The following is a 19,933-nucleotide window of genomic DNA, read 5'->3' on the forward strand; positions in this document are numbered from 1 at the left end:
GATGAGGCCACTAAGCATTAATGGACGTGTTGTACATGTACCGTCTTTCTCACATGGGCGCAACCAACCAAGCGTGTCTAGAATACCCTCTATACACGTGTACTTGTGTTGCATCGACATGCAAACTCCATGATTGGGACGGTAAGGCCATGGAGTTTTCCTCCATAAGGCACACGCTGTTATTGTACCCCATCTTCCCTGGGGAAAAAAAAAAACACGCTTAGAATTTGTTCACCGTCCTGTGTCCCTACCGTGGTCTTTCGAAAGCACGCTTTTAACATGGGCTGTAGGGGAATGATTCAGAAGAGGGGGCTATCAGACGATAGGGGGACCGAATCTCCGGGGAGACATAATCTCCTGAGTCACACTAGTTTTGGTTCAAGACTCTCCTGGATTTGTCACAAGAGGGCGCGCTATCACCCCAACGCGCTATCAAAATGAAGGGGCGGGCTCTGCGGGAAACCTACGCACGCATATTTTTCCCCGGATTTTGGGGGGAGATTTAACGAATGTGCCAGAACTCTCCTGTGATAGCGGTTCTCGATGATAGCGGTTCGTGTTTGATAGCACGTTAGGGGTGATAGCGCGCCCTCTTGCGACAAAACCAGGAGAGTCTTGAACCAAGACTAGAGTCACACTTCACTCGTCCCCAGCGCCTTGCTTTAACCAAAGGCGCTGGGATGGGCAAACGTATCATGCACTGTCATTGATTTAATAATGCGCAGTCCCATCATGCATCACACTCACACTGCACCATATTTCTATGCACTGTACACATGACGTACTTCCTGGACAAGAATCTGTTCAAGCGATTAGCCCATCCCAGCGGTCCTGGATAGATAGACTGGCCGCTGGGGCCGAGCGAAGAGTTACACCTGCCTTCTCGACCCCCGCCCCCACCCCCCCCCCCCCACCCCCAATGGGATAATATATGGGCTGTAGGGGGATGATTCAGAAGAGGGCGCTATCAGACGAAGTTTGTACACAGTTTGCCATAGGGGGACCGAATCTCCAGGGAGACAGAATCTCCCGAGTCACACCTGCCTTCTCGACCGCCATAGTGGTCTTCTTTTACACCAATTAAACAAATTGGGCTCTAAATTTTAACAAAACTTAAATTGGGCAAATTATGGGGAGCCATAATTGCACAAATAATTATAGCCTGAATCTAACAAATATTCGAAGACCAGAGTGTGAGTTAGACCATGGTTAGACCATGGAGGAATAAATTAGACTGGGCCCCAGAAGTGTGACGTCAGATGTTGTGAGTTTGTGTGAAATGATTATTATTGTCTGGCACTCTTCAGAAAGAGGGCGCTATTTCAGGACACCGTGAATCGATTGAAGACGATATGAACTCTGACCTTGTTTGAGTGCGAGCGAGAGGAGAGTGCAGTTTATTTCCCCGTCAGAATCAGATTTTCAACAAGTGATGAAATCTACATTTTTACAGTCTGTGCATCATTTATTTCCTTCCAAAGTCAAGACCTAGTCGTGTGCATTGCGTGCAGGTGGGTACCAAGTGGTGGATGTCTGCCATGGTTTACTTGATTATTTTTTTTATAGATAAACAAGATATTTATTTTTTTAGCTCAATTTTAATTTTTATACCTTGTGGAATGTGAGCAGACGACAGCGCCTACGCTACCGTTGTTAAAGTTACGGTACGGTCTGACGGTCTGACGGTCTGACCATGGAGGTAGCGGATAACTTTCCGCATGGCGCCACCACTTTTTCACTCTTTTTTACAAAAAGGGATATCTCATTGAGGTAAATTAGGTACTATATTATTTCATATCGAATGAAAAAGTGGTGGCGCCATACGGAAACTTTTCCGACCTTGAGGATAAAGTTCGTGCCCTTAGAATTTGTGTCATGATTTTTTAAAGTGGTAAAAATGGGGCAAATCTGGTGATTAGCTGTCGAAATTATACGTGTTGGACCAGATTGTCATTTGCTGCTCGAGAGAATCTCGTAACCCTCCGGCCTGGCGGCTGTTAGGAGGAGGGTTACGTTATCGCAACAATATTATTGATAGCTATTTCAAATGTACCCTTAATTTTTATTGAGCAATTTCATCATCTTTCTTACATGTAGGCCTACAAAAAATGCTAACACAACGCATAATAAGAAACTCGTTACTTTGAAACGTTTGGCCCTTCACGTTTGCTAGTTGCGTTAACGTAACCCTCCTGCCGACGGCGTAGCCGGAGGGTTACGAAGCAAACGCAATGTGTGCAGGGCGAAATGGTTAAAAACGTACAATTTCGACAGCTAGTCAGCAGATTTGCCCCATTTTTACCACTTTTGAAAATCATGACACAAATTCTAGAAACACGAACTTGATCCTCAAGGTCTAATGAATCCTACAATATCACTCAAAACACCATTGAGGAAATAATTTGAAGAAAAGGCACAAAAACTTACCAGATTCCCGAGCGAAAGACCCAGGTTGAAAATTCGAACCTGAGGGGGGCATGTCACCGGGGTCAACGACTCAGCGCTGCAAGTGGTGCATTGTGTATCCCGGTAACTGTGCAGCCGTAGTCTTGGTTCCAAGACCATTGATGTTGCGCGGTCACACACAACCAACGTTCCGATCTATGCAAAAACTGTACACGCTTGTTATAATCGAACGTTAGCGGGCGCTCTTTTTCTCTGATTTCCGCATCTCAGCGCGTGTACAAGACTACGGCTGCACAGTTGCAGGGATACAGAATGCACCACACGCAGCGCTGAGTCCATGACGTGCACAAACAGCCGAAGCTCCGCCCCCCTCAGGTTCGAATTTTCAACCTGGGTCTTTCACTCGGGAATCTTGTAAGTTTTTGTGCCTTTTTCTTCAAATTATTTCCTCAATGGTGTTTTGAGTGATGTTGTAGGATTCATTAGACATTGAGGATCAAGTTCGTGTTTCTAGAATTTGTGTCATGATTTTCAAAAGTGGTAAAAATGGGGCAAATCTGCTGACTAGCTGTCGAAATTGTACGTTTTTAACCAATTCGCCCTGCCGAATTGCGTTTGCTTCATAACCCTCCGGCTACGCTGTCGGCAGGAGGGTTACGTTATCGCAACTACACGTTTGCATGCCACAGTTCTTTGCACCTGGACGTGATTCCACACACACAGAACAACTTAGGAGAAATAGCAAGAATAACTCTTTGGAAAGATAAACAATGCCTCAAAATGGACACAGAAACACACACAGAATTTGAGGACATACAGAACATACTCTTAAAACCATGAAACCATTTCAAAAGCGATATGGCGGCCATCTTAGACATGGTGGCCATCTTGAAAAAAATAACAAAAAATTTGAAAATAACAAATAACAAGGACCTCCCTCACTAACTTTTTTTCAAACAGTCCGAACGAGCAACATGTTTTTGATTTTTCTTGGCCTAACATTTATATGGTGCCTTATTCCAACGTCTCATTGCTCCTGGGCGTTACTATTATTACTACATTAAATTGTTTGTAAACAGGGGAGATTTGAGTGACGTCTTAAAAATATGTATTGTATTTGTACAGTTATTGTCTGATGTTGTTCTGGCATGTCTGGGGGCTGCAACAGAAAAGGTGCGGTAACCCCAACTCTGTTTGCTTCTAGGAATTAATCATACATTCTGTCTCTCTTCTTATATCTTAAGAATGTTTGCACATCAATCAAGCAAAGGACGTGAGACACTCCAATGCCAGCTGATCAAAAGCACAGCCTCCAATAAGGCGCTCTCCGCCTCCACCACGATGGAGGACATCCTCTCAATAACGGACAACGCCCATAAGACCGACACCAAGGGAGATGACTATTGCACCACCAGACTACCAACCACCAAGTTAGAATCTGATGCTACAGCAATATGGGCAACGCATCAGCAGGATGGGTACCAGTCCAACCCTAATCCAAGCGGGAGGGAGTTTTGTGGTCATACAACTTGTGGGGTAAGTTTCTAAAAAAACTCGGAGGAGTTCCCTTACCTTACGCCGCGCTCACATTGTCTTTGGACTTTTTTTTCCTCAGCTCCCTGGGAAGTATACAGCCCTGAGCTACCATGGCGCTAGAGTAGGTTATTGCGCCACAGGACTTTGTAAACCATTACATGGTGCTATGTAAAAGGAATAGGTCTCATAATTCAAAATGTAGTCCCATATACCTTGCAGGAAAACTACTCTATGTTGAAGCGCCTTGAACGTCACTGAGTGAGGCTTTATACGAAGCCACTATTATTATGATTATTACGGTGCAATATCATGTTGAGTGAGGGAGTGCCTTTATATCGGACTCTCTTTAAAGACAATGGACACTATTGGTAAATGTCAAAGACCAGTTTCCTCAACTGGTGTTTATCTCAACATATGCATAAAATAAACCTGTGAAAATTTGAGCTTCATTGGTCGTCGGAGTTCCGAGATAACTAGGAAAGAAAAAAACACCCTTGTCACACAAAGTTGTGTGCTTTCAGATGCTTAATTTCGAGACCTCAAATTCTAAACTTGAGGTCTCGAAATCAAATTCGTGGAAAATTACTTCTTTCTCAAAAACTACGTCACTTCAGAGGGAGCAGTTTCTCACAATGTTTTTTACTATCAACCTCTCCCCATTGCTCATTACGATGTGAGGTTTTTGCTGATAATTATTTTGAGTATTTACCAATAGTGTCCACTGCCTTTAACTCAACAGGAAAGATGCCTCTTCCAAGTGTATAAGACAATGCCAAGACAACTTGAAGTGTCTGACGAGAACAACTTCCTCACTGAAGGCAAACAGAGATTGGGGGATTACCCACTGAGCAACCATCAGCGAGAGTTTGAGTGGGAAACTCAGATGATGAACTCACCAGCTGAGATGCAAGAGGGACAACTCGATGAGCGAGAAGGTCTTCCCAATGATGATGTACTTGATGAAATAGGTAGGATGCCATTAGGGCCCAATTTCATAGCTCTGCTTAACGGCCGATTTTGTGCTTACTGTGTGATCTCCATTTCATAGCTTTGCTAACCGTAAGCACACGAAAAGGCATGCTAACCTTCCTGTGCTTAACGCACGAAAGTAAATGATGTCACAATTATGGCCGCCCAATTTTTCTGCCAACCTGTGAAATACGCTAAGGCTTAAGCAAACTTTTCTGCTACAGTAAGCACGCAAATTTGCTTACCGTTAAGCAGCGCTATGAAATTGGGCCCTGGGTTATTATTGAGATAAACCCTGGGGCTTTTTTTCAATCCTCAGCTTAGGCTGCTTCTACAGCTTCATCATCATGCAGCGCATAGGCGTTGCTCAGTGGCTACAATTTCTTTGTTTTGTTAATTGATCATTTCCATTGTTCAGTATTTTTAGTGGCTTGGTGTAAAGCCGGTTTAATCCAATATCAACCATCCTCAGGGCCCAATTTCATAAAGCCTGTAAGCACACAAATTTGCTTAGCATGAAATTTCTTGCTTGATAATTCCAGGATTACCATCCAAATTTTCATTTGTTGCCTATTGATTGATACTGGTATTCAAATGTTGTTTGCTAAATCCTGAAAATCACGTGGAGTTTTGGTTGGTAATCCTGTTTTTATCAAGGAAGAAATTTCATGCTAAGCAAATTTGTGTGCTAACAGGCTTTATGAAATTGAGCCCTTGTTTGAATTTTGGTTTTAACTGTATACACCAAGTGTTAGCACTGTATACTTAGTACTTTCCTTGAGCTTAATGAACAAAATCACAGGCATATTACTCGGGTGGGATTCGAACCCACGACCTTAGCAATTCTAGAGCAGTGTCTTACCAACTAGACCACGAGATTGCCCGGTAGCTAGAGGCAGTTCGAGTTCTTGATTTTAGCAGCGGTTACCGCAACGATTTAATAGATGGTCATCAGAGAGTTGCTGTTGGTATGTTTGCGTGAGTTTTCCATGAGTGATAACTCAGTGATGTATGAACGCAAGGGGAACACATTTGTATGGGCGCCTTCCTGCTGCTCATAAATGTAAATCGGTTTCAATCTAACTTAGTCGTTGTCTTAAATACCCATAGTTGTGTTAAACTGGCAGGCCACTATATAGTGATTATGTCCAATTTGGTTGTGCTTAGATTTCAGTTTGAGGCAACGGGTTGATAGAGAGATAGAGGCATTCCGAGCTAGTCTTCACAATATGCTTGAAGAGCAACATCAACAATATCGACAGATACTCACACCAGAAAATACACTAGTCAGGGACCAGATAGGAATGGATAACAGCCAATTAAAGGACCAGGTAGGAATGGATAACAGCCGATTAAGGGACCAGGTAGGAATTGAATTAATCTCATTTATAGGCCATGCAGGGTAAATTAGCCCAATCAGGGACAGGATAGGAATTGATAACTGCCAAATATGGGACCAGTTAGGAATTGAACTAATCCAACTAGGGGCCATGTGGGGTAATTAGCCCAGTTGTGGACCAAATAAGAACAGCCGAGGGACCAGGTAGGAATCAAAAATAATCCATTCAGGGGTCATGAGGGATAAGTTATCCTAATTAGGGACAGGATAGGAGTGGAAATCAGTAAAATCAGGGACTCGGTAGAAATTGAACTTAACCCATTTAGGGGCCAAGAGGGATAAATTATCCCATTTAGGGACAGGATAGGAGTGGATAATAGTCAAATCAGGGACTTGGTATAAATTGAACATAGCCAATTTTTAGAGACAGGATACGTAGGAGTGGAAACAGGGGTCGAAATTAAGTGTATTTCCATGGTAGTCAGCAGGGCTAGTGACCAATAATTTTTAGTAGCCCTGATTAGATTTTGGTAGCCCGAAAGACACATTATGTCTCGCGTCACGGCTCAAACTTTACAATACACCAATAACATAGTTCTTTATTGTTTGTGATGATGATTTTTATCAAACTGGAAAAATCAGTAGCCCGGCTGTAAATCTGGTAGTCCCGGGCTAGCGGGCTAGTGGCAATTTCGACCCCTGGGAAAACAGTCAAACCAGGGACTTGGTAGAAATTGAACATTACCCATTTAGGTGCAAAGCGGGATAAATGATCACATTTAGGGACAGGATAGGAGTTGATAACATGATACAATAGTACATATTTCCTCTATTAAGCACTGGCATATTGGGCCAGTGCTCTGTTTGCTGGACATACTGTGGTTTGCTCACTGGCATGGTGACCTGTCTTGCTTCTTTATCTTTTTATTCCAGTCTGTGCATTTTAAGTCAGCAAAGTTGTTTTCAGCTGATCTACTGATTTCATTTGTTGTCTTTAAAGGGTCTATGTACTTTTTCCTAACAGAAGAAGTCAGAATGTGTAGTTCTGACTGGATTTTGTGATCCAATCTGAGTCAGTTATTGTTTTGTTTTTAAATCATAAATCTTGGTCAACTTTGTTTTGACTCGCCCTGTATCTTTACATGTCTGAAGGACTGTATAATATCCCTGCAAGTTACCAAGTCTCACGCTAAAAAATAATTATATTTCTCAAAACCAAAAAGTCTCTTTGAATTGATTACTTTCTCTTGTTTCAGGAAGTGTTTTTTGAAACGTCTTCCAGTAAAGATGTGAACTTTGCCTGGTCACCAATGAATGGATCAGATCAGCCCCAAATGTGAGTGAAAAAAGGGAAAAGGAGAACATTGTATTGTTCTTCTAAAATATTTGGGGTTAAAGGCAGTGGACACTATTGGTAATTACTCAAAATAATTATTAGCATAAAACCTCACTTGGTAACGAGTAATGGGGAGAGTTTGATAGTATAAATCATTGTGAGAAACGGCTCCCTCTGAAGTGACATAGTTTTTGAGAAAGAGGTAATTTTCCATGAATTTGATTTCGAGACCTCAAGTTTAGAATTTGAGGTCTCGAAATCAAGCATCTGAAAGCACACAACTTCGTGGGACAAGGGTGTTTTTTTTCTTTCATTAATATCTCGCAACTCCGACGACCAATAGAGCTCAAATTTTCACAGGTTTGTTATGTTATGCATATGTTGAGATACACCAAGTGAGAAGACTTGTCTTCGACAATTACCAATAGTGTCCAGTGTCTTTAGGAAAGAAACATTTAGTAAAGAGGGATTTGAACCAATAACATCTGGAATAATATGCTGGCGCTAGTCCTATGATGACGGTCTCCCTATTGTGTCAATATCTTTGTTCGGGGGTGCCAGTCAGAAGCCATACAACTGTTAACTGCCATGTAGCTAGGGATCACTCCAAAGTAAACAATAAAACCTGGGAAAGTTTCAGCAAGCGGATCACCTTAAGGGGAGGCAGCTTTTTATTTCAGATACCAAATGATAAACCACAATAGAAACTTACTGGGTAAATGTTAAATGATTTTGGGGTTGAGCAAAGACAAAGTGACTGTGATGAACCAACCGCCTCTGGTTTAAAGTGCTGTTGCTCTACCAACTTAGTTATCAAGCCCTATGTTGGTGGTATCCCTAAAATTTCTTTTAAACTGTTACATTTTGTATCAAACAATATCCCAAAAACAACTGATGCAACTTGCTCTCTAATCCTACCCTTTCATGTCTCCCTGCATTGTTGTCGAACAATACATTTACAACTTTTATGATCCAGTAACCCATCCTTTCATACTAAACATCCTTTGTCCTCGCCACTTCACTCCTATTGGTTCATAGCCACCAATATTGTTTCTGAAATAGAAACTTTGATTGGCTGTTATTTTCTCGCTTCTTTCTGGATACTTTCCTTAATCCCTTTCCCCCTCTCTTTTTCTATAAATGGATATGTATTTGTTTGTACTTGTTTTATGCCTCTGAAGAAGGTCCAGATTGGATCGAAAGCTAAGGCCATCTACCCTATTCATTAAACAATATCCCAAAAGATATAATTTTCTTGTCTTTTTTTTAGTGAGGAATCTTCCAGCTCGAGTTACAGCATGCAGGATGAAGAAGCTTCTCAAATCTATCAACCAAACAAAAGGTTCGTTGAAAATAAGTGATAAGTACGGAAGTAAAGAAGATGGAATAGCATGTCGTGGCCTAGCGGTTTAGAGCATCGGACTCAAGATCACGTGTCTCTGATCAGCAGAGTGTGGGCTCGAGTCGCAGTCATAACACATGTGTCCTAAAGCAAGACACAATACTATGATGCTTCTTCCTTCGGATTGGACGTAAAGTTGTTTGGGCCTGTGTGTTGTGTAACGCACAAAAAAGAACTCACTGCACTTATCGAAAAGAGAAGGGGTTTGCCCCGGTTTCCTGGCTGGATTGGCAGGTAGTGAAGTTTATAGCGAGAATTCCCCTCGATCCACCAAGCTAATTCAAGTAGTAGTAACAGAATAACAACAAATTCTTATAGCGCATTTCACAATAAACCGTATCAATGCGCTTTACATTAGTCCCCTGGTCATTGGGCCAATAACATCCCTTTTATCTTTCTTAGCTCCCAATAGGGAGTATAGAGCCCCGAGCTGCTGTGGCGTTCTGAAGGCTTTTTCATTCACAATATCAACCTCTACCCTCGCATGTACCCATTTATACCCCTGGGTGAAGAGCAGCAATTACAGTAAAGTATCTTGCCCAAGGACACAAGTGTCACGACCGGGATTCGAACCCACACTCCGGTGACTTGGCATCAGAACTTGAATTTGATGCTCTTAACCACTCGGCCGTGACACTCTACGAACTAAGAAGAACTCTATCAGAACTGAGAAGTCTCCCAAATTTTGAAAATCTACTATGCAATAGAAGAATATAAAGCAAGACAAGTTCTCAATAGAACAAAGTCTAATAAGATACACACGTGACATAGTGTTACCGCAAACCAAATATACATTGATACCTCACCATGCAGTGTCTCAAATCCCATATACTTAGCATTTCGTTCCAGTTTTAATCGGTTTATTGATATTTGATCTTAGCCTGTTCTTGTCCTTGGTTCATGTCTTAAAGTAAATTTAGTTTCAATTAAAAGTCACATTAATTTTAATGAACAAGCTAAATGTGAAAAAGTAAAATATAAAAAAATGCAATATTTTGTTTTTAAAATGAGACAACAAAATAAATGGAGGTGTTGGCTTGAAGCTAAGTCTTCCACCAAATTTTCCTGCAGCATCCGAAATCCATGTGAAAAATAAAAAATAGTATTTCAAAAAATCTACTTTTCTTTGTCCAGTGGTGATGATGACATCGATGGTGTCCTGATTCAACTGATGACCTCAGCAAGTATAATTAGCCATGCTCTCCGCAGACGGGAATATGCCTCATGACCCCAGTGTCAAAGGTCAATTTCTTTCATTTGACCTTTGTCCCATAGAGAAGCTGGGGGCGGGTTGATTGCACTCATTGATTCACCACCTGTTGCAGTGACCTTCGAACCTTCTTTCTAGGAAAACTACATTGTGGTTGGTTGATATGGTCCGAGATAATTTCATGGGTTTATTCACTTGAATATGTGCTGAGGCTCTTGTATCTGTAGACAGTTGATAAGAGTAGTTGGTACGCTTGGCCCCCATGCAGAGTGGGGTAGGTCTGTGCCGAGATTCAGTCTCACATGGTGCAACTGAATCCATTCATGACTTCAGTTGGGAAATGATCGGTTTGGGCTGAAGAATATTATTGTTCTCCACTGTTTGTTTCTTTTTTTCATCTTTTTTTTTCCAACAACAGTTTGAGTAAATTTCTAGTTATTTGAGATGATGGGATCTGGAATTCAGAAATAGATTTGTTATGAAACCATCATTTTGAGGATGCAATTATCACATAAAGCCATTGGACACTTTCGGTAAACTGTATTGTCCAAGGCCACACACTTCGTGTATCACAACTTATATATAAAATAAAAAACCTGTGAAAATTTAGGCTCAATCGGTTGTCGGAGTTTGGAGAAGATAACGGGAAAACCCACCCTTGTTTCCGCCTGTTTCGCCGTGTAATGACATGTGTTTAAAATAAGTCCGTAATTCTTGATATCGAGAATTGATATTGTTTTAATGTTTTTCTCAAAAAGTAAAGCATTTCATGGAATAATATTTCAAGAGAAGTCTTTCACCATTACCTTCTGTAAACTCTGTCACTTATTTGTAAATCTGTGAACTTTTATTTTGTTGTGTGTACCGAAAGTGTACAATGGCTTTAAACAGGCAAGCATTAGGAAGAATCTATAAATAAATATTGAACATAAGCTGATATTATTTCTTGAATTGCTGTTCAGTGGGGGGAGGGGCACTGGATAATTGTGGTGCACCTTTCACCCATATTCATCTACGAGAGGAAATTCAATGTATAGGCCCTGTGACTTTGTAACCTGTGACATCACATGTTTACAAAAGGAACCGCATAGCCTTGGTCATCCTGTAGGCATAAATTGTACACAGCTCAAAGTCAAGGAAATATAAACTTTACATTTCATGGAAATTGCAGCGTCTTGGTTTTATCAGCTAATGATATGAAGAAAGGAGTCATTGCTTAAAGTCCGTGTTCAGCTGTTTTGTTTAAAAAAATTCTGAATTTATGGGGTAATTACGATAACAGAAAGGAAAATTGATCATATCATAAGCAATGAGGCATCTTTTGCCTGCCAATAAATTCCCAGGAATGTACAAGGTCACCATTTTTATTGTTAGAAAAGTGATAATTATAGTGAGTACGTTGCACTATGACCACGGTCTACAGTGACGTTGTCAAAGGATGTTTGATTGGTCTAAGGGCCTTAACACACAAGGCAACTTTTACAGGTAACTTGGAGGCAAAACAACTGCAGTGACTGCTACAAGTGTGCTACCACTTGGGTAGCTCATGAGCAATTTTTCAAACAATGTCTACAATTCCCAAGAAAAAATTATGTGAACATTAAAATGTAAATGCCTTTTCTTCTTTGAGATTGCCTTAAAGGGAAGGTACACGTTTGGTAATTACTCAAAACAAATATTAATTTAAAAAATGACTTGGTAACAAGCATTGGAGAGCTGTTGGTAGTATAGAACATTGTGGGAAACAACTCCCTCTGAAGTAACGTAGTTTTTGATAAAGGGGTAATTTCTCACTAAAATAATAAAAGACTTCTAGCTAGAAGTCTTTTATTCTTATCTGAAAGCACACCAATTCGTCCAACAAGGGTGTTTTTTCTTTCATCATTTTCTCACAACTTCAATGACCAATTGAGCCCAAATTTTCACAGGCTTGTTATTTTATAGTTATGATGGGATACACCAAGTGAGAACACTGGTCTTTGACAATTACCAACTGTGTACCTTCCCTTTAAACCTTGTGTGTACCTTCCCTTTAATTGCCTCGTGTGACATAGCCCTAAAGTTTGTAGATGCTTCCTCATAAAATCACCGGCCTGCCATAACACAAATAAGAAATGATTTGTACATAGTATTTAAATAATTCACAAATAAGAAATGATTTGTACATAGTATTTAAATAATTCATATCAATAGAGAACTATTGAAATGTAATTCTAAATGAGTATTAATATGGCCATGTTCACTTGCCGACTTCAGCTACGGCTAGATATCTGTGGCATCATGCATTAAAGTACAGCATCGCTGAATTTCATAGAGCTGGCTGAATTTCATAGAGCATGTAAGCACAAAAACTTGCTAAGCATAAAAGAAAAAGCTTGTTTAAGAGAAACTGGTTACCATCCAGAAATCCGTAAGTATAACATTGTTGCAACTGGTGCCCTCCCTCATTTTTTGCTTAGCAAATAAAGTTACTAAGCAGTTTTTACTGCTCAACAGGTTTATGAAACTGGGCTCAGGTCCTTAGCAACAGTCGTAACCATAGCCTTAGCCATAGTCACACAGCCACCAATTCACAGCTTAATATAATTAATACATGTGCAATTATGTAATTTTACCCTATGTTGAACATTAAATATTAAACATACTTTTAAGTATGATGCTTCTGAACTTTTTTGTCGTGGTATTTATTTATTTTTTATTTTTATTTTTTTGTGGAAGTTTTGTTTGTTTCTTTATTTAGGTTAAAAAGTTTTTTTTTTTTTTTTTAAAGTGATGTTATTCTCTTCACAAAACATATTTAGATTCTGTCCTAATTCCAACCAAACAACTGACTTAAGTTGAAATTCAAGGATGATGAATTTACATAACATCTTAATTATAAAATGTTTATATAATATGAAACTGGAAGGGGGGATGTTCTTATAGCTTTTGATCCAGACCGAATTTTCTTCACAGGCACAAAAAAGCACAAACAAAATTACATGTATTTATGTCAAAAGATGAAATGAATATGGTGTGAATATATATAATCTTTTTTGGAAGTTAAGAGTAAATTTACTCCAAGATTGTTGATGTTTTATCAGGGTTTTTGTGCACATTTATACCAAGCTTTTGCTTTAAATGGCAGCAATCAAACCGGTAATTTGGAAGGTCTTACTTTTTTTAAATTATTTTTCATTCCATACAATATCTAACGGCGCAAGCACCAATTAAAGGATGGATAACAGATTTTATAAAAACTTCAAAAATCAAAAATAAACACAGATAGATAGTTTTAAAAAAAAATGTACACTAATGGTAATTTATTATAAATAATTGTTAGCACAAAACTTACTTGATAGCGAGCAATGGAGAGCTGTGGTTAATATAAAACATTGTGAGAAACGGCTCCCTCTGAAGTACATCTTTCTCAAACACTACGTAACTTGAAGTTGCGTAGTGTTTGAGAAAGAGGTATTTTCTCAATCAATTAAGACTTCAAGCCCTGAAGCCTTTTATTATACATCGTTCTGAAAGCACACACATTATTTTGTACAAGAGTGTTTTTTTCTTTAATTTCTCTTGCAAATTCGATGACAAATTGAGTCGACATTTTCACATACACAAATTGATACACAAAGTGAGAATACTATAGTCTTTGACAGTTACCAAAGGTACCAACAGCGTTTCCCATGTTGTTTCCCCATTGGGAGGGGGTACATAAATTCATCTATATATACTGCCGAATGTTTTTCTTTCTTTCTTTTTTTCAGATTTCCATTCAACGTTTTTTTTTTTTTTATGGGGGGGGGGGGGGGTCACGCCGAGAGCCCGGGTTCATATAAATGCTAGTAAAGTTAGTTTTAATAAAATTATTGATAAAGAGCATGTTTCTGCAGAGATATTTCGTGGAACTGAATTCATTAATAATTCAACGAGTTGTGTGTTCTCGGCTTTAGAATTAAATTGTAAAATTCGATTATTTAGCCACGCTCGTTCTTGTGACGAATCCCTTAACTTAATTATTACTGTTCCCTCTTTTGTTGCTAATTGTCCTTGTGAACGAAGGATTGAAATGCATGTTTCAATTTCCCGGAATGGAAGAAATTAAAGGGACTTACAGAATAGGGTAAAAAAAAAAACTCGTCTACAGATTTACATTAAACTTAAACGGTCTATGGTGAAGGTATTTAGAAACCATCTCTTGAATATTTCCGTCTGAAATGTCATAATTTGATGACAAAAATAAAAATAATTTCCCGTTTTCAGTTTATCGCTCAGTGATCGTTTTATTCATTACTTTTTTAATGGATGTCGTGCAAAAACATGTGTAGGCCTACTGGTGATCGTTTCACTATTCTGTCGTGATCCAGATGGCCGTCGATCTTAAACTATAGGTTTACGGTCCGTTTGTGTATTTTGTGGATTACATAAATTGCTTACACTCAGCAACTGTATTTTTTGTTCCTACCCAAAACCAATTCTGTAACGTTCCTTTAAAAAAAAATATATTGCAATTGCAGCCGTATTGTAAAACCATGGAAGTTTCAGTTCCCCCATTGTATGATTGTTACGTCCCCATTATGGCATTTAATGTATTGAACGCACTGGCTGGTAGTAGGCGTAGATCAATAAGTGACGGGGAAACAAACAATGCGCTATGGATCTACGCCCCCCACCCCCTAACACACCACTTCCTATCAAGAACGCTAAGAATGACGTCATAAATAGATTAATGTGTATTTTTTTTGAGCGGTTTCATTTTTGCATGCCTAACTTATAATTTTTGCCAATCTCCAACAACTCACGATAATGGTAATTGAATTAGGTAGTTTCGTTTCTGCGTTGAATTTCATGGAACTTACACTCCACCGTCGGATGATAGGTAGACGTTTCTACCGTTTTGTTAATGTCTACCTCCAAGGTCAGATTGAGTGATGGTGTAACTTTGAACTTGGGGGTCTACCTTTTCTCAAAGCCGCCGGCCTACATAAATGCGCCGTGCAGACAGGTTGGGGATTTTTTCTTTTGCCGAGCGGTCCGCACTCACCATAATATACATGTACATAATAACTATGACGAGAAAGGTCCACTGAGCTGTTTTAGGACCCGAGTCTCGGCAAGAAACTTTTGGGCCCGCCTGGTTGCATCTTGGTCGCGGCAGGTACGTTGTTAGGCCTAGCCTAGACCTACAATATTAGCTCAAATGATTGCAGTATGCTTTACATGGCTCAAAACCTGGGACCAGCTCTCAAAATTTGCCAGGGAGGCCAGACTAGGCGCTATCATAAGTACTTTATACACAGTTTGCCTCATCGGCCCGCATTGAGTATCATCGTCTCAGCATGGGTTTATACAGCTTGTACAGAGCTAGTAACTCTATGGCGGGTCTAACCGCTTTTGGTTGAGCTTTTAAGCTTGAAGGGCGCCACCTACTGAGCCACCTAGTCCATGAAGATTTCCGAACAGCTCGGATGGATGGACATTAGAACTAGATGAAACGAAACATTTCTCAGTAAAGTGACATTAATGGCGGCTTATACTTGGGGCAACGCTATGGAACTTCTGTTTAGCTCATACAAAGTGCATGTGTTTTCACATGTGGGTAAAATGTTCAGGTTATATACCTGTCTTAGAACACGGCAAAGAAAATCTTTATACAGGGCGACCACTTTTTAGTTTTGGTTTTTAGTATAGTAATCCTCCGTCTTTATTTTGTACGATTGCTTACGTGCACAAAGTAATATCAAAGTACAGTGTGGTGCACAAGGGAACCCATATTAGACACGGCATGCACTGCCCACTAACTGATCGCCATCAGAATCAAAGACAACCAGCAAAAGAAGCGAAAGCAAGGTTCAGAAAACATGATTGTGTACCGTAAGAAAAGTAATTTAATACAAACTGTCTGTCGTTCAGTGTAATATAATCGATAGGTGGGTGGAGGGGGGGGGGGGGGGGCTAGATCTTGTTTGGTGGGATCGGAAAAGGGTATGTTGATATCCGATTGATTAACCGGGTGATGATTTTAACTATGTAAAAATGATTGAAACAAGGTTTTAAACCGGCCGTCAACCAGTGGGGCACCATTTGATGTCCGTTTCTTCGGCTAGTGGGTTTGTAAGTCTTCTATTTGCTCTGACTTGCGTGATTGGAAGTTACTTGAAGTTTTCGAAATCATCCATCACAATTTTATAATTTCAGATGCTGACGAGTTGGAAAAAAATTAAACCTTTAGGCCGCTGAGCAGATTTGTTTATCAAAAAGTGTTTAGCTCTTTATGTACCACAGAATGAACGTATTTTGAAAAACACGGGATTACCTTAATTTTGTTTATTTTTTGCAACTTTTTGTTAGTATTAATCTGAGTTGAAGTTTACATTTACTGCACACTTCACAAAAAATTATGCACGGCTAGTTAAATAGATTATCTGTCGACCAATCAAAGCTGCCTGTTCGTTGTGGTTGCCTCCTGATCGTTGACGTCATCATTGTATGTAAATGAGCTGTAGATGGTGCACGCTATGCGTGGTAAACCATCGAATGGCTCTACTGTGTGTTGTTGTGTACATACACTGTGTAGCAGCAGCATGCATAGTGTAGTAGTATAAGACCATGTGTGATTGAAATAGCACACGCTAAAATGGTGGCAAGACGTTACTAAACGCACCGAACTAACTTGTCAAATTCCCTCTTAGTTTTCAATTGTCATCTAATGATCTGCACTTGGTACCAACCACGGAACACATCTGGATGATCTAAACCTTGGATAATATAAGCATGGCAGAAATAGACCCCGATTTCGAGCCTCAATCCCGGCCTCGCTCCTGCACTTGGCCGCTCCGGAGACCGGACTTTTTAGAGAAGCCGTCCCAGCCATCGCCGGGAGAAGGCGCGCCGTCGACCGGCACCGGAGCACCCGATGAAATTCAGGACCCGGTGCTCTCTCAACAGGTCGAAAGCCCGGACATCAAGCAAGATTTAGCGGCCGTTGCAACCAACAGAAAGAACTGTTCACGGAGAAATGCATGGGGAAATTTGTCGTACGCAGACTTAATAACTAAAGCCATTCAAAGTGCACCGGAGCAGCGCTTGACATTGTCTCAAATCTATGACTGGATGGTTAAAAACGTTCCTTTCTTCAAAGATAAAGGAGACAGCAACAGTTCGGCAGGCTGGAAAGTAAGTTTGTCATGCAACAGTACACCGCAGGACATTCTTTAGCAGTTGACTGCGGTGTACTTAATCCTCGTATGGGGGGCTTAATTGCCACATTTGTAACCAGGGCTAATTAAAGATAAGATTAAGAAGGCGTTATTGGTATGATAACTTATCACAAGCAAATTAGTCGAGTACCCTTTCTTCAAACAAGTGTTATTTAATCCCCTATTTCATAATTTCGTGTTTACAATTATAATTCAACCAATTTGGTTTGGTTTCAGGAAGATTGTTTTCAGAAGTCCATGGGTTTCTAAAGAGAAACAGCATTTGGAGTGAAATCCATCCAAAATTCATCAACATATATATAAAATTGTAGTATTTGCAGGTCGTCAATGTGTAAACAATTTATTTGTTTACACAATTTATTTGTTCACACAACATTTAAAACAACATGAACTGACACTTGTTTGACAGGTTTTGTTTAGCATTTTGTTATCATATGTAGTTGTTTTTTGAAATAAGTAAAACCAAAAGCAAACCTTTGGAAGAAAAGTGGGAATGCTGTAGTTCAAGAGTACGTCAATAAATTTAAAATGTTGACATCGCAATACACAAGAGTCAAGACACTACTTACAACTACTTGTTGTAAGCCCAAACCCCTGAAAACGGTTACCATTTGTGTTCTGTATGTAAAATGTCTTGAAGTTTTAGAATTCATTGACTTTGAATTCTTACACATTTGGAAGTTTTTAAACTAATCTCTGATTGTACATAGTAAGCTTCTGCATCTGTCAAAGTGTTTCGGGTTTTACAACTTGTTTATTCAATTATTTCTCATTGCTGTGAAGGATACAACATACATGTGGTCTGCTGTGATCTTAGTGTTATCCTAATTTTATAGGGTTAAGAACATTTTCCAGTATGTAAATTTGATAATTACACAAATGTAGCCCCTACTTATTTTTTTTCTTACCTCATGCCAGGCAGTTGTATACTTATTTATTTATTGGTTTTTCTGATTCAAACTGGTCATCCTTCCATTTTTTATTTTAAAAACCGGGTGCAACATGACGTGATTCAACGTCAAACTCTCACTCAGGAGACGAGATGATGTGCAGATAGCCTCAAGTGATCTAAATTCAAAACCCACCATCTTAGCAACAGCATGTCTTGAATCAAAACCACTCTACCATGACACTTGTGCCTTGATTGTGAATAAATAATGCGCCGAGTGCTTTTGAGCATGTAGAATGGAATGACAAGTAGAAGTGTTACCCCAGTGTGTCGTCGACTTGAGTGCTTTCCAACTTCCGTTTGTGTGTAGACAAGAAGTTAATACTGAGTTTCCTGAATTTATTTCCCCTTGTAAGTAGAAAAGCTAGAGTAACTCACTCCATAATGAAAGGGAAGTGTTGCATTGTAGGCCTATAGATAGTGTAGCAATGGTTGCAGTTTTTATGAGACATGTAGGGGAGCGATATTGTAACAGGGACTGATTTCATTCAGCAATTTTGTATAGTAAAGTATTTTGACAGAAAAGATTTTGTGCACAATGAAAGCTAATTTTGAGTAGCAACTGACACATTTTGCGTCAAATTTTGCTGTGCTATACAAGGGAACGGGAAATTGTTCACTGTGTTTCCTCAAACCAAAAAACCCATTCCATCGAAGACTTAACAAATTTAACGTAGACTTAAGGTCACAAGACATTTCTCAACAGTCTTCAAACTTGAACAGTCTTTGAAGGTGCTGTCTGCTTCCGCTTTCAATAAAGAATTAAATTTAATTCTAACCTTTGGCATGCATGTGGCAGGAAGTGTCAAAGCCACAGCTAAAGAAGTGCACGTCTAGCATGTACAACTCTATGCACTGTATTTTGCAGAGCTCTTCATTCATTCAGTCTATTTCTAGTGTACGAAGGTCAAAGGTCACTATGAATGTGCCAGAATAACACCTCAGAGCCAAAATAAAAGTATGTGACAGCTCCAAGTTATTTTACAAATACACTACTATCGTTTGCAAGGCATTAAAAAACCTGCAAAGTTAACTTAGACTAGAGATGTGACTGAATTCGTCTTCACGGCAAGGTTTTAGCCAGGATTTGATAAAAGGGTGTCCAAATTTGCTGGAAATTTTAAAACTGGGTGTCCAAATTGTTCACCTACAATAAATTTACATGTAAATGACAGATGAAACAGGGTGTCCAAATTAAAAACAGGGTGTCCAAAAGACACCCAGACACCCCTCTGGCTAACACTATGCTTCACGGTACATGTATGTTCCCAGAAATTTGACAGAACTTTTCAACTTAACAGTGAAATCAATTTTCCTGTTAACTTCTGTTGTTTTTAATACCTGATGTTGAGACAACCTTTTATGGGTAAATGTTGTCATGGTAGCTTTAAAAAACATTAAATTTACAGAAATCATTAACTGAAGGAAATGTATTGCACATGAACGTGCATTAAAGTCAAACTTGTTGCCAAATTTATCTTGAAATTTTTTATCTTTAAGGCAATAATGGAAAGTCCTTTAGGGATTGTAGGCTGAGGACAACCTTTTTTGTTTTTCTAGACTCGTCACCATGCTCTGGTT

At 39.5% G+C, this 19,933-nt stretch overlaps 2 protein-coding genes across 2 annotated transcripts in view; both read left to right on the forward strand.

The window, feature by feature from the left end:
- Positions 1-1,373: 1,373 nt before the first annotated feature.
- On the forward strand, positions 1,374-12,809 carry LOC139947546 (uncharacterized). Its single transcript, XM_071945486.1, has 7 exons — positions 1,374-1,511; positions 3,651-3,942; positions 4,682-4,910; positions 6,079-6,242; positions 7,507-7,586; positions 8,857-8,928; positions 10,123-12,809. The coding sequence occupies exons 2-7, from the start codon at positions 3,652-3,654 to the stop codon at positions 10,214-10,216; spliced, it is 930 nt and encodes a 309-aa protein (XP_071801587.1). The 5' UTR covers positions 1,374-1,511; position 3,651; the 3' UTR covers positions 10,217-12,809.
- A 3,993-nt stretch (positions 12,810-16,802) lies between these two features.
- The window catches only part of LOC139947628 (forkhead box protein O3-like), a 75,872-nt gene continuing 72,741 nt past the window's right edge, over positions 16,803-19,933 (forward strand). Inside the window, exon 1 of the mRNA XM_071945587.1 lies at positions 16,803-17,359. Coding sequence (XP_071801688.1) covers positions 16,958-17,359 — 402 coding nt within the window. The 5' untranslated portion in view covers positions 16,803-16,957. The remainder of the gene's footprint in view (positions 17,360-19,933) is intronic.

Source organism: Asterias amurensis, chromosome 14 (genome assembly GCF_032118995.1).
Source record: "Asterias amurensis chromosome 14, ASM3211899v1".
Classification (NCBI taxonomy): Eukaryota; Metazoa; Echinodermata; class Asteroidea; order Forcipulatida; family Asteriidae; genus Asterias; species Asterias amurensis.

What these genes read in the sequence shown, in the direction of transcription:
- LOC139947546 (XM_071945486.1), top strand. Translation starts at nt 3,652, where the DNA reads ATGTTTGCACATCAATCAAGCAAAGGACGTGAGACACTCCAATGCCAG. An exon ending in GGATCAGATCAGCCCCAAAT is followed by an intron (nt 7,587 to 8,856) that starts GTGAGTGAAAAA and finishes TCTTTTTTTTAG; the next exon opens with TGAGGAATCTTCCAGCTCGA. An exon ending in ATCTATCAACCAAACAAAAG is followed by an intron (nt 8,929 to 10,122) that starts GTTCGTTGAAAA and finishes TTCTTTGTCCAG; the next exon opens with TGGTGATGATGACATCGATG.